Source organism: Coturnix japonica, chromosome 2 (genome assembly GCF_001577835.2).
Source record: "Coturnix japonica isolate 7356 chromosome 2, Coturnix japonica 2.1, whole genome shotgun sequence".
NCBI classification, from domain to species: domain Eukaryota; kingdom Metazoa; phylum Chordata; class Aves; order Galliformes; family Phasianidae; genus Coturnix; species Coturnix japonica.
This window is the reverse complement of record NC_029517.1, coordinates 17104839-17120079: the sequence shown is the minus strand read 5'-3', so window position 1 is coordinate 17120079 and position 15241 is coordinate 17104839. Positions and strand designations below refer to the sequence as shown.

The following is a 15241-nucleotide window of genomic DNA, read 5'->3' as shown; positions in this document are numbered from 1 at the left end:
TTTACACTCTCACATCAAGTTTTCTACACACTGACACCTACTGTGCTGTTCTTATTTGGGCCGAAAAGTTCCGGCTCTCTAACCCTTTCTTCATGACAGAAGCTTAGTAAGAGTACAGTACATTACAGAACAGTACAGATCCCTCTCCTAGCTTCCACTGAGATAAAGGTTTGATCAAAATTATTCTTTTTTTCGTCCTAGCCATTATTTTTTTTTACCAAAAAGAGAGACCAGAGGGCTTACAGCCTGTGTGTGTGCAGATCTTGGTCAGACAAAAGATTAATGACAGTGATAAGTTATGTTTGCAGAGAAAAATGGCAACATTTTTTTTCTTGTAGCATCAAAGCAGAAAACAGGGAAAAAGCCAATCAGATGACTAAAAGTTAATTAAACCTACTCTTTATATGTATTTTTCTGTATCTGCATCTGTTATACCTATACAGTGGTATATAAATAATTTTATTTTAATGTTCTAGTATATTTCTACATCAAGAAATGCACTTTTAAATTCTATTTGGAGTTCTGAAATGACGAGTCAGTCCTGCCTCTAAAATGCACGACTGGCTATGATGATTAATAATTTGAAACCTTTCCCCAGAGTCTTTTACAGGCAATGTATGTGCTCTCACTTTGCATGTCAGGTAGCTGCCCCTGCTCAAATTCTAATCTGAAAAAAGTGAAAAATTTGCTCTTGGAAAATCCAGCCCTTGGGTATGGTAATCAAAGAGCAATTGTAACTAGGGAAAGATCTTTAGAAGCAAAAGCAGAGTTTCAGACAGTTAAAATTGGGGAAGTTATCAATTTGTCCTCACATATGTCTTCAACAGCTGTTTCTGCCCAGGAAGAAATGTTTGATGGATTTTGTGTTTTGTTGTTGTTCTTGTTTGTTTGGTTTGGTTAGTTGGTTCTAATCTTTAACATATTACTTATGTCTGCTTGTGGGAGAATGGGGTATCATGGCATTAACAAAATAGAATCCTCTCCATTACCAAGTTCAGTATGCTCATTACATTTTTATAAACTGAGATGATAATTTACTGCCTTTTATATTTTCAGGTTACTACACAAGTATTCCTGGAAGTTGTAACTTTGAGACACAAGAGCAAGAATGGACAACTGTATGTGGATTAACACAAGACCCTTGGGATGATTTTGACTGGACTATTGGCAGTGGCGGTGTCACTGGACAAATGAGTCCTGATACAGACCATACACCAGGTATCCATCTGGGATGCAGCAGAACTCTTTTAAAACTGTACAACATACCTCTACAAAAGCACTATATTTTTACAAGTCTGCAATGAAAAATTTAATGGAGAGTTTATTTGAAAAGTTTTGAAAGATACAGATACTAATATTTTAATACTGAACAAGAGGATATATTTGTCAGTAGTCATAAGTTACTAAGTTATTGATACTGATATTGTTAATGTTTCAAATAATCTACTTCTCCTGGAGTATTGTGCAGTCCTAATGAACTCCAGGAAAACATGCAGTCATTCACTGGTCCTTAAAGAGAAGCTGAGGAGTCTGTGCAGATGCACGTGAAATGCTTAAGGTTCATAAGTAAGGTCTTAACTTTCCTCCTTGATATTGATGTGAGAGAAATTTAATTTCTACCAAAAAATATCCCAATCTTTATTTCAGAATTTCTTCATTGTATTGTAGATTTTTTAACAGTTAGGAATCCTACTGTAGTTTTTATGTTATAAACAAAGAATTTTTTATATTCAATGTAGAAATGCCACAATCTCTACAGTTTTTCATTTGAATTCTTAATCTGCATGAGTTCTGTGTTTTAAGTTTTTTGGTGGTTCACATTCCAAACTGAACAAAGACATCAGCAGTTGGCTGCAGCCGTTTCTGTTCCACACATTAATCTTTTCACTTACTGGATCCTACATCTGCTGCAGGAGCTGCTAGCCAGATGATGAGGAAAATGCTTCACTGCCACCAATCACAGTTTGTCACTTTAGAAAAAGCAGTTATCTATGCTACTCTGTGTTGCCATTGGCTCTAGATATGGAAGTTCATTCCTCTTGAAAAGGGATGGAGCAGAGACACAGAAACTAATGCACCTATCCCAGGCAAAGATGTTCCTTGCAAATCAGTAGTCTGATTTGCTTTCTTGCTTTTCCTTTGATGCAGAGTGGTGATAAAAGAAACACTAGCCCTCAGCTCTTCAATAAAATATAGTATGTTTTTCCATTTCAGTTCCTTGAATTCAATTGATTGATCTTTGCATCTATGAAATTACCTATCAATCATAACAAATTTAATAAAAAGAGGAGGTAAAGGTAAACAGAATTTCAGCAAATGTTTTCACAAAATTGCCTGTTTTTGCAATTTACTTGTATATGAAGTAGCAAGAAATTTACACATTGGCTATAATGAAAAGGAATCGCTTGTCGGAATTGCCAGCAGACTGGATACTGACTCCCTGTTATGTGCAGAAATATGTGTCAATTCATTCAGAATATTAATTTCTGATAATTTTACATTGGGTTAACATAACCAACTCACTGCATTAGTACAGTCTCCAGGAGAAGATAAACCCTGTGATTTAAATACAAAACCATTTAGTGATAACAACTATATTTCAACTGTCTAACATTATGCAATCTGGCCATGGTGCAGCTTATTCAAGTCTCACCTTTAAAAACTGTCATTTCCATAAATTTCCATAGAATATTTTTTTTCTTTTGTCCTAAAACAAGACACTTTCAACCTTTTACCACAGTATCCATGAGCTATTTAAACACAAAGGATGTAGCTGTTCAAATGCAAAACATCTCAACCTTACAGACTTCAACACCTGGAAAAGCAGATTTATTTAACTTTCACTGCTTATTATGCTTATAATTTTGCTATATATCATATATTCTGTCTATGAATAATATAGTATATCCATGTAATTACAATTTTTCAAGTATTTTTTTCTCAACTTAGAAAATTTGTTTTCTGAAAAAGTTTGAAGCTTGAAATGACACCTAGATAAACCCATCTGAAAATCATTTTTTAAATGATTGCTTCAAAGGCAATGATAGAAACAGATTATTTCCTTGATAGACACTACTGATTAATAATTGTCCCAGTTCTGGGTTTCATTTGACTGGTATCCATAATAAATATTTCTCTTTCTGATCTAATGATCTCTAAGGCCGTTAATATTTTGTTAGTAGACCTACTAGTTCTGCACACCAACATGCTCCAATATTTCATACATTTATGTAATTGAGGAACAGAAAGAATTGGTTAACTTTCTGAATACTATTAAAAAAGAGCTGAGTAGTTTGGGACAGTAATGTTTGGAGTTCATATACAGAAGCTCCACCTTACTGACTTTTTCAGCATCTGTGAATGAGTGTCAGTGTTTGTGACATGATTTAAATTCATTACTCAAATATGAATCCAGTATCTACACAAGGTTGAAAAGGCAGAGTGAGGTCTGCAGAATGTTATATTAATATTGAATATAATACACAGAAATAGGCAAAGGTTTAACAACTCAATATTATCAAGGCTGGTTATACATGCATGTTATAAAAGACAACGGCACCTGAAGTGGTAAGAATGGTTATCCTCTAAAGCATAAATTAGTACTGAAAAACTGTTTGTAATCTTTTTACTAAGGTAAAGGGAAGCATTTTTTGTATGTAAACTCAACTGCCCAGGAGGAAGGAAGTAGAGCAAGGATAATTACTACTGAATTCTTCCCAGCCAGCCTTGGGGTCTGCAGAGTTCGATTCTGGTTCTGGATGTTTCCTTCTAGGCAAACAGGAGTCTTAAAGGTAAGAGAAAAAGCACTTCTGCTAAATCATGCCATATCAATAATTCAGTAGTAGTGTCTGAATTTCTGCATCTGAAGTGATCTAAATCTCTCTTTAGCTGTACTTCACCTCAACTTCATTACACCAATATACAAAAAAAATCTGTCAACTTTAACAGTAATGATTTTGTTCCAGTCTTAATTTCACTTGAATACTACATATACAGGAATTGACATTGCCTATTTCACTATTAAATGCTATCAAAACCTTCTTTCCTGTGTACTCTGTATACTCTTCCTACTCTAGGGAACCTACTTTAGCAGGTGTCTGAACTAGATGGTTACCAAAAGTCCCTTCCAACCCCTACAATTTTGTGAATCTCTGATTCTGTGATAATTCATCACCATTTTTTAGAAGTATTTTTATGCAACGAGCTTGTAATTTTATTATTTGAGTAAATACCACACCATGACTTCAAACTCATTCTTCTCAGTTTACATTATTTATCCCTTCATATATTCAAACTTTGCACATTCAGATTAAGAAAGTAAAACAGTAGGAAAAGGCCAAGAGAATTCCAGATTAAGCTGAAGTATAAAGCAAACAGTGATTATCTTTTGGACGTGCTGGTAATGGAACTACTCTGAGATTACCCGTGAAAGATTTGTTTTAAGTTCAGTGTGCAAGAATGTAGACAAAGATTTTTTTAAGGAGTTTCTGAACTGGAGTTTTTCAATCAATACAGAACACTTAGGATTAGTAAATAAGTAGATGTATGAATTCTATGTGTGTTTAGGCAGCCAGCCAGAGTCTTCTTTACTTTTTTTCTTATTTTTTTTAAACCTCTTTCAAACAAACTGGTTAACTTTGATTAGCTTTGATTTCAGAAAATCATCTATGAAGAGTTTTCTTAATCCAGCACACAAATAAGTTTTCCTATCGACAGTGCTGCTTTTTATGTAGAAATACATTAAAGTACAAGGGATAAAAAGGAACTAAGATCAGTTAAATAATAATAATAAAGGAAAAAAAAAAAAAGGGGTCCAAAAGATTAGGAAAAAAAAATCTAAAGAAAATAAAATAAAAGGAGAAGAAAAAAAAAAAAGAAAAAAAGAAAAAAAAAAAGAGAGAGATAAAAGAGCAGCAGCTCAGAGAAGATTTTTGCTCAGGCAGCGGAGGTGAAAAAAAGTCAAATTGTAATAGGAAATCTGTATAATACATTAGAATAAAATAATGTCACTACTACAGCTGATATTATAGGTATTATCTGAAATACAGCTTTCTGCAACATTCTTGTCAGATCTGTATTAAAAGAAAAGACTGCAGAGAGAGAATATATGCAGAGATGAATGATTAAAATGACTAAATCTGTAAAAAGGAAGATAAAAAATGAAGGATATCTTAGTGAAAGAAGTAGATGTGGTAAAGCTTCAGAAAATAATGTAAAGCAAGACAAAATGTAATGGAAATATTTCTATTTCAACACAACAAAGGGAGCATTCATTGAGATTAGAGAAAGAATTAAAAGTACTTTCTCATCTTTATTCAAAATACATATTTCAGCGACAGATTTATATTACCATAAAATTTCTAATTTTTTACAAGGAAGTAGAAGCATAGAGTATTATTGTTATTAACTTTAAAAAGGTTAAAATATACACAAGAACTCTCCTTGCATTAAGATAGAATGAATGTAATTTTAAAAAGATCTGAGTACTGATGCTTTGGGACATCAGTCAACTATTAGCCAACAAGAGAAGAAAATTATTTAATAATGATTTAGTACAAAGCATAAGCTTTCATTAGAAGTAATTGTTGATAGCCTTTGAGAGTTGATTTATTCAGTATTAGACCCAGGACTAGTCTGATATTTTAATATGCTCTGAAAAAGAATAATTCTAAATATATACAATTTTTATTGTGTAAATTCTGCAAATGTAAATTTAAAAAGATGTATTTCTCTTCACATTTTCATAACTGCTTAGTTGTATTTAATGAAACAGTAGAAACATTTCAGCAAGAAATCAAGCTTATTTCAATATCTGTTGCATTCCAGTTGCAATCCTATTGTTCATCTGCCAGAAAGCACTCTGTTTTCATTAAACTGCAGCATGCTTTTTCTATTAGTTTATTCTAGGGGTTTGTCATACAATTGGGAATAACAGCCAATGTTAATTCTCAAAGTGATAGTATAATGCTAATATATCAGTCTTCTACCTTGATACTTGTGGATGCTAAAGGAAATGAGGTGCAATACATTTTTATGTAGAATGGCTCACTTTTACTAAAAATGGCTATATTTTTATTGCTTCAAACTCATGTTTAAGGAAATGAAGAGAAAAGAGGCACCAATTTTCAAGTGTTTCTCCAGTGTAACAATAAATGGTGATTCAATTTTGCTAATCTGCTCATGGGTTTTGGAGAAACAATTTCAGTGTTCCTGTATTTCCTGTAGATCCAAGTAAGGTGTGCAGTGATGACTGCCAAGGGACAAGAAGAGTTGGCAGACATGATCCTAAGGATATGGAGCAGAAAACTTAGTATCTTTATTCACTGGAGTCAGTGGTACAGTTTTTCAACTGACACATATCTGTTGCCTAGTATATGTTGTCTTTCCAAAGATTCTCCTGCTTCCCAGGCTGGTGATTTAAGAGAGCATGGTGGGAACATTGGGAGAACACACTCTTCAGAGCTACTTTGACTTCTTGGTTATTAGCCAATTAATTAACCTTCCAGATGGAACATAGTACCTTCCAGTATAGCAACTGCTAGAGTCAGAGAAGATCGGGAAGATAATTTTCTATCTTGAAGAGTCAGCTTGAAGGTATGAGATAGCCACATGAGTTCTGCTGATGACTAAGTAGAAAATTACAGCTTATATTTTGTGACCTTCAAAACTACATGCACTTTCTCCCCCCTTCCTCCCCCTTCCCCCCTTCCCCAAGTGAAAAAGAAGCTGAAAAAGATGAATTAATGAGTCTCTGATGCACAGAACATGCTGTGGAGAATTAAAACTGAGTCATGATTTTAAGGCAGGGGAATGGGATTAGTGAAAGAATGCCATTCTCATATGGACTACAAATAAACCAGCTGGCAGAGGCACCTTGGAGAAAGACCAAGTAGCAACTATAATAGCTTCTCTCATGTGTTTGCCTCTTGGAGATTTTCACGCTAAATTCTTCTTAGAATCTCCATGTGTGTACTGTGTGTGTACTGGGATATTTTCAGTCTTCAGCTCTTAACTCCAAAATAAATGAAGTGATAGCTCTATCCTGTTCTTTGCCATTTAGACTATGTGTGAACTCTAGAAAGTGTGTCAGTACAAACTGACTAGTTAGTGCAATATATGCTTGTTACACTGAAATTAAAATGATAGTATTTAGCCTACAGTTAGATTAAGCACAGCTCTCCAGAGCCTGGTAGATAGTTATTCAACAGGTTTTTCACTGAAGGTGTAGATTTATTTTTATTGTTGTTGTTTGGTTGGGTGGGATTCATTTTATTAGCCTTTTCCTCTTTGAAGCCTTAGATTGTTTCCACTACCAGGCTAGCATGTGTGCAATTCGTATGTTGCTGTGTGGGGAGGTGTTGGAAAGTCTCTGAGGGCACTAAGCGTGACAGCACTCTAACTTTTGAGGGCATTGGAGAGCTCTGTGAGAATTTTCTTTACCATTCATATGCTGCATATTTTTAGAGATGTACTAAGCCAACACGACTGAACAGAAACCGGGGATTATTCTCTTGTTTCATTCTGTGTCAGCCTTACTCAGCAACTGTGCTATGTGTATCCTTCTGAAAAGCATAAGCAAAAATCTTCTGTACACTATTAAATCTTCTGTACACTATTCCTGTCTCAAAAAATGCCTTAAACTTCAGAGACAAAAGTAACCTTGGTGAAGGATACACTATGACATCTTTTAATTTCATTGGGCATAATCTTTGAGAGATCTGTATCCCAAGCTATAGAAACAGGCACCATTTTTATGAACACTGTTGTAACCTCATTTGATTTACCATATATTTTAAATTACATATATTTTTCAGAAATTTTATCTGAATTTTTAAAGAGGCATACAAAATAAGATAGCCACTTCCTTGATTAAGTAGTGGATAAGGACTTGAGGCAAGTAAAGTAAATGCATTCAGGAGCACTGCAGCAGAAAATGGGAATTAAGTATATACCAAAGAGTGTACATGAAAAGTAGAGGTGGGAGCTCACCTGAGATTTCCTGTGTAGCAGTTCAGAGATTTATTCTAAAATCTATCAGTTTCTACATGTTTTTATTAGGATAAACAATATGACAGTTGAAGTGAAATCTAATGGGAGACACAAACATGAAAATTAACATGGCATACTAACTAATAACTAATAATTATCTATTTGCACACCCTTACTATATGGCATATCTAACATATATCTCATGTTCATATCTAAAAGAAAGAAAATTTATCTTGCATCCCTGCAGGCAGAAGCAGATGTGATCAAAATGAATTTTCTAGACCTGGTTTAACTTGCTGCCCTCCAGTCCCACTGGCCATTTATAGCAGATTTCAGGATGAGTTTATTTCTTATGCTCAGCATGAATTTCTAGGCGGGTTTGCGTGTACACAGCAGTCTGCATTCCATTTGAGATCAGTCCCCGTGTAGACATGATGTATGTACTCTGTACATACAAAGAACTGCTCAAACAGTTAGCATGCTTTGAAAAACCTCTCCTACCAGCCTGATAATAAAACCCACAAAGAAAAATCTGAATTTAAACCCTGAGACAGCCTTCAAATGTCCAGTTGTAAGAGATTCTAGTATTGTCTTGTTTTTATTGTCTAAGTGTTTGCTTCTTCCCACAACAGTTATTTGTTCATCTGTGGAACTTTTCATTTAGCTGTACCAGAAACAATATTGTTATCTCAGTATTAATCTTCAAAAAATAGAAAATATCATTGCATAACACCTGTGTGACACAGTAATAGCTAAAACCACACTAATACTTTTGTGTGCTGTAAAGATTCAGAGTAATGAGACTGTAGGGCTTATCATGATTGGTGAAACAGTGAATGGTCCCTGTGATGTATGTACAGATGCTGTAATACAGTCCTGACTTTGCTTGCAGTTAGTCTAATTGGGAGATTCAGCTTATTGAGGACTTATAACCTGATAGTGTGAATGCATATACCTTTTTTCATTTTTTTTTTAATGGCTTACTTCAGCTATTTTTTCTCAAAACTTCTTAGTGTTGCCCAGCATGATTTTTAGCTTTCTGGAAGACTGGTGCTGGATAGTCCTGTATAACATCAAACTTGGCTATGTTAGGTACTAATTTGGATTGCTGAGTGATAGGCCTCTTGATTCTCCTCTAGTCCACAATAGAAACTATTTTGGTCAATGCAGTAACTTCTGTAAAGTATGTGGTTTGGGTTTTTATCTTGTCTCAAAGACAAAAGATATTCAATGAAATAAAAGAAAGTCAAAGATATTTAATGACACATATCATTTGTATGGATTTAAGTTTATAACTTTCTTGAGTCTCAGATTTTGTAGGATTTTTTTCATGTTCCATTGTTTAAGTGGGATGCTAAAGTGGAAACATGAACCACCAGGTCAACTAATTAATAATTTGATGATGAACTTGAGAGAATGATGTTATTGAAAGTGAGGAGGAGAGGATAACAATTAAAATTCCCAGTCTCTTAAGGAAATAACTATCAGTTGAAATGGTTGGAATGTGCTGACTTTCATTATTCTAGCTCTTCTTTTTTTTTTCTTTTTTTTTTTTTTTTCATTATTTCTGACCCTGGCTTAAATTGTATGAGGATTTTGAACCCCTGAGTGAGAAATGCAGCTACCTACATAATTTACATAATCCTATGCATGAAATTAATTCACCAGTTGTTTACCTGTGAATTCTTTTGTTGTCATTCCCATTTCTTTGCCTGTTTTTCTTTATTTTATTTTTATTGTTGCTAAATATTCTTGGTTTAATTTACAATGAAACACAGTATTAATTAGTTGTACCAAACTAGAGGCCTTAAAGCCTATCATCTATGTCTCCAAAATCTTCACCTAGTCTCATAACTTTAAGTTTACATTTTAGAAAAGAAAGGATAACTCATGAGCCTTAATCTTTTCTTCAGTGTCAAGATGAAATTTGGGTTAGGACTTTACTCTTCAGCTTCTATATGATGAACCAGTCTGTAGGTTTTCCAATCAGAGATTATCTTAGCAATTCTTTTTATTTTTATATATATTTTTTTCAGAGTGGCTTTTTATTTGCAGCTGGGTTAGATAGAGCAAAAGTATTTAATAACTTTTGTACCTCACCAAGAAGGCCATATTACTTTGGTTAGACATGTTCCTCTGTATCTTCTTCAGCACTGAGTCAATTACATCTCTTGAACTTCTTGGTCTACAGGTATATTCTGTTGAAGAACATGGAATGGATATTCTTATGTGGTCTTCTAGCAAAAATGAAGAGAACAAATGGATGTATGCAAATGTGGTCCTCTCCAGTAATGCTCCTTTCAGAGTTGCTTTTGAAGTTGAAGTGGGGCAGAGAGAGCCCACAGAATTTGCCCTTGATGATATTTCTTTCACTCCAGAATGTATGGATGGAGGTATGTTATTACAGAAACATTTACAATACTGTTTTATTTTCAGAGTGAAGAGGAAAACTGTGTTATTTCACATTTAGTTGAACATCTCAAATATGTATGATCTGGTTTCTGCTACACAAACTAACTGAATAGAACTCTGTGAGGAAAATGAATAAAATTCTAATGCCTTATAAAGCCATATGTATTCTTTAAGAAAGTCAGTGATTTCCTCAGCAAATTAAATACTACATACAATAAATTATCGGGGAAAAGTATTAAAATTTATGTGCAAATACAGATTCTGATGAGAATATGAACCATTCCATAATCTAAGATTTCTCTGCAGTTTGTTATTCATAAGGAGCAACTACAAAAGATTATGGCTAAACAAATTCCAATGCAGATGTGATAAAAATGATCTTGAATAGACAGAAACCTACACTGCTTTTATTATTCAGACTGTGTATGAAGTAGTTGATGAATCTATTCAATGAACTGCTTTGTTAATTTGATGATTAAGCAGCTCCTTGGAGAACTAACCCCACAGAGATTAAAACTTGAAGTGAAATATATATTCAAGTGGGTGGCATTTACTTGATCTCAATCTGGAAAAAAAAAAAAAATCGATTTTCCAACCAGTAGGCTAAGGAAAATACTGTTTTGAAATGTGCTAAAATGAACTGCAAACCATGTACATAAACAAGTGCTTGCTCTACCCTCGTCATGTTAATAACCTTTTCAAATTATAACTTAAGATATATTTAGTCATTTTCATGTGTAATATAGCATAATAGAAATTTTAAAATGATATTTTTTGAGTACCTGGGATTAACAAGAAGTCCTTGGTTTCTATTCCAATAACTTATACAAATTAAATTTATATTTTTATGTAACTTTGATATTTTATTATGAAAAAGTATGTATTCCAGCCCCAGGCAACATTTCAGGATTGGGGAGGAGAGGCTGGAAGACTGTGTAGAGGATACAGACCTGGGAGTATTGGTCAGTGCTTGGCTGAACATCAGCCAGTGGTGTGCTCAGGTAGGCAAGAAAGCCAATGGCATCCTGGCTTGTATCAGAAATCGTGTTGCTAACAGGAGCAGGGAAGTAATTGTATCTCTGTACTCATCTCTGGTGAAGCTGCGCCTTGAGTATTGTGTCCAGTTTTGGGCCCCTCACTGCAAGCAAGACATTGAGGCCCTGGAGCATGTTTAAAGAAGGGCAACAAAGCTGGTGAGGAGTCTGGAGCACAAGCCTTATGAGTGTGGCTTAGGATGCTGGGATTGTTCAGTCTGGAGAAGCGGAGGCTCAGAGGAGACCTTATTGCTTTCTCTAACTACCTGAAGGGAGGTTGCAGGGAGCTGAGATTCAGCCTCTTCTCTCGTGTCACTCTTGATAGGACTAGAAGCAGTGGTCTCAAGTTGTGCCAGGGGAGATTCAGGCTGGACGTTAGGAAATACTACTTTTCTGAAAGAGTGGTCAGGTGCTGGAATGGGCTGCCCAGGGAGCTGATGGAGTCATCAACACTGGAGGTGTTCAAGGAACTTTTAGTTGTTTTGTTTGAGGGATATGATTTAGTGAGAAATATTAATGATTGGTGGATAGTTGGACTGGATGATCTTATAGATCTTTTCCAGCCTTAGCGATTCTACAATTCAGATAAAGGAATAAGCATGTAATGCTAACTAGGAAAATATCATTTACAAAACATTGTTTGAAGGATGATTGTGTTGTGGTTTTTAGTTCTTGTCACATTACATTTCTTTTCCATACTATGCTGAAAATCATCTTCCACTCATTTCAGTTCAAAACCTTCTATCCTTACATCATTTTCTCTATGCCACCATATGTAACCCATAGCTTACATTACATATCTTTTACATTCTCCTAATGCTTCCACAATTCCAAATTCTATTAATCCAACTTCAGCTCCTCACTCAGACATTCATGCACTTTCAGACATCCTAATTCCACATTCCTCACACATCCTCTACCTCCACCAGCCAGTCCACAGCTGTATATGCATCCTGACAATTCTGCCAGTTCCTCCTACTATCCATTTGTCCGACCTCCTCCAGTGTTAGAGTAGCTTTTTCTGTAGCTGTTTATTTCTCCCCCATTTCAAAGAAAATCAAAGGCAATCTCCTGATGAGTTTGTGACTTGATGTACCATCTTCTCCACAGATCAGAAATAATATCTAGATATTATCACTTACATGTGTTTTGACTTGTTTCTCTAGCAATTTTGTATTCTTTTATGAAAAGTCCTATCCTAGTCTGTACCCTAGGCTGGGTACACCCAGTCTGTGCTTGCAAAGAAGCAAAAGAACTTCAGAAAAACTGCATAATTAAATAAACCCTAGTTATTTAAGAAGAATAACTGAACTCTGAAATTTTAATCAAGTTCCTGACAAAGTGTAGCTGCTCTGGACAAAATGCTGTTTTTCACTGATAACTTAAAAATTGAGGCAGTGAAATTTGAAAATATTACCTGCAAATAGTAAGAAATCACTGCCATGTAAAGACAAAGTTCAGTATACCATTCTTGCAGATATCTGAGCAAGAATATTTTGATTTAACAGCATTGGTGGGAAAGTTTACCTACTACATTGCCAGACCTGCTTTGATTTTTGCTCCTCATGTTTATTCAAAGACTTAGCTCAAAGAAAAGCATGTATACCTGCAGTACAGGTTTTCTGTAATGTTCTTTCTTTCAGGAGATAACTTTGCTCCTGCATATTTTTCCTCTCACTGCATTATTATTTTTCAGCTGTTCTTTAATTACTTTGGGTTTCCTGAGGCAACATGTTCTAAACAGAAGCGATCACAGTTTATCTGTTTGGGAGCTCTAAGCAATAAAGCATTACCAGCAGCTTTAATTCAGCTGAGATTTTTATTTGTTTTTAAGTAGTCAGCCCTCATTAGACAGGAGAGTTTCTTCACATCCATGAATATTTCTGAACGTTTGAACAAAGGATGATCAAACTAGTCTCTGGCTTACTACAGAAGTAACTTCTAGTTGATGCTCATGCATGGAGAAAGCTGAAGTGCCAGCTGCCAGCGGCATAGAATCTAACTTAGTTCAGAATTAACTGCTAAATGAGAGGCAGTCTTACCATGTTTCAAGGACCACTCTTTTCTGCTGATATAGTGTGTGATTTTTTATAACACTCTATCCCAGAGATCACCCAAACAAAAATTAGCTGTGCTTATGGAGATTGTGTAGTGGTAGAAGGTATGCCTCACAGCAATCATCACTGCTGCTGCAGCCTGTCATGTGGTGAAGTTCTCCACTAAACCTGCTAGTCCCTCCTTAACATCTCTCTTTGAACTTTCATTTCTAAATTGTACTGCTTGACGTAAGTAAACACAGATAGGGGACATTGCCTCTGTGTCATCTGATCATGGCAGAGTTGCACAAAACTCTGTATTGTTAGTCTACTCCTACAGATGATCTTTCCTACTTTCCAGAGGAGCTAATATTGCAAAGAAGCTCCATGATAAAGGAAGTGACAAAAATCACAATATTTAGAACATATATACTTAGAATTTCAGATCAGATATGGCAAGAAAAAGGTCCATGTAGTATAGTGTGCCTCCAGCAGTGCCCACTTACGGATGCCTGGGAGAGCAGAAAGCGTTCATTCCCATGATGCCTTCCCCACTGCCAGCCATTTCTGACGTGGTCTTCCCAAGCCATATGTTGTTTCAGCAAAGTGATTCACAGCTTTTTTTTCCCCCTTTAAAATTATATTTCCTATTTTTATACCAACACATTTTTTACTATAAACAAAGTCTATTCTGATGCCTGGATTATTCTAAGTTTATCTTCACAAGCAGAATAGCTGTTCAGTGTTTTCTTGTGTAGGCCTCGAATCCTTATAAAAATAGTATTTAAAATGAAGAAAAGCAGAATTAGGCATTGCCTAATATCCGTGTTTACCCAAAAGAGTAAAGTGGAGAGGATCCCAAAGGGCAGGAACTACAGAGCATTTTCTTGTTTCACACAGAAAGGAAATGGGCTTTACCACAGACATCTTTTTAACAGAAACTGTCTCAGATGAATGTTTATAATTTAAGCACAGCAGAATGCAGATTGTTCTTAAGTCTTCTTCATTTAACTTAGCAAAGAACTGTGGCACTTCACGTTGATCTCATTTCACTGGGTCTTGTAAGAAGGGCATAATTCATACCTTTATCTAACAGCCCAGAAAGTTTTGCTGAAGGTTCTACATGTGTGAGTGTGTGTGACGTGATAGTGTATGACAAAGGCTTAGAGGGATTTGATGATCTGTCTCTGAAACTGAACATCCCCAAATCTGAACATGAGAGGTACTGGAATACTTAAGTGCTTGAGCTGCCCAGAGTGCAGAATCAGATCATGGGGAAAAGCTCTGTAGAGAACACTTAACTCTGAATTTCCACGTTGCAGAACCAAGAGAATCATTGTTAGCTTGTCTGCTCATGCTTATAGTTAAGCAGGTTGAGAGCTCAGGGAATCTCCTTCTTCAAGGGAAAGATAAGATTCTGGGGAAGTCTGCCTCTATAAACAAAGGTGGGGAAGCAAGGAAGCAAGGAAGTAATAGAGGGCTTGGAGCTATTTGTTAATAGCTTCTCTAGTTAGTCACTCCCTGAAACAAATCAGAATGTGGTTTAGATCCTCTTTGCTTGGTAGAGATAGGATATTTCCGCATTTATAAAGAAAAAAATTATGACCCAGAGTACAACAGCTCAGGGAGATTCTTCAGCCTGATTCAGTATCTCCCAGTGCACTTATCTGCCAGTGAAGCAACTGGTATTGCTGATTTCACAGGAAGGGGAAAAGGGATTTTTAGTATGAGACAGAGTGCATAAACTGGCATAATTAGTGTCAAATCTGT

General features: G+C 35.5%; 1 protein-coding gene across 2 annotated transcripts in view; it reads left to right on the top strand.

Moving 5' to 3' along the window:
* The window catches only part of MALRD1 (MAM and LDL receptor class A domain containing 1), a 204643-nt gene that overhangs the window by 137348 nt on the left and 52054 nt on the right, over window positions 1-15241 (top strand). For both annotated transcript variants that reach the window (XM_015853499.2, XM_015853500.2), the window contains exons 30-32: window positions 1057-1218; window positions 3634-3791; window positions 10181-10382. In XM_015853499.2, the coding sequence (XP_015708985.1) occupies window positions 1057-1218; window positions 3634-3791; window positions 10181-10382 (522 nt within the window). The remainder of the gene's footprint in view (window positions 1-1056; window positions 1219-3633; window positions 3792-10180; window positions 10383-15241) is intronic.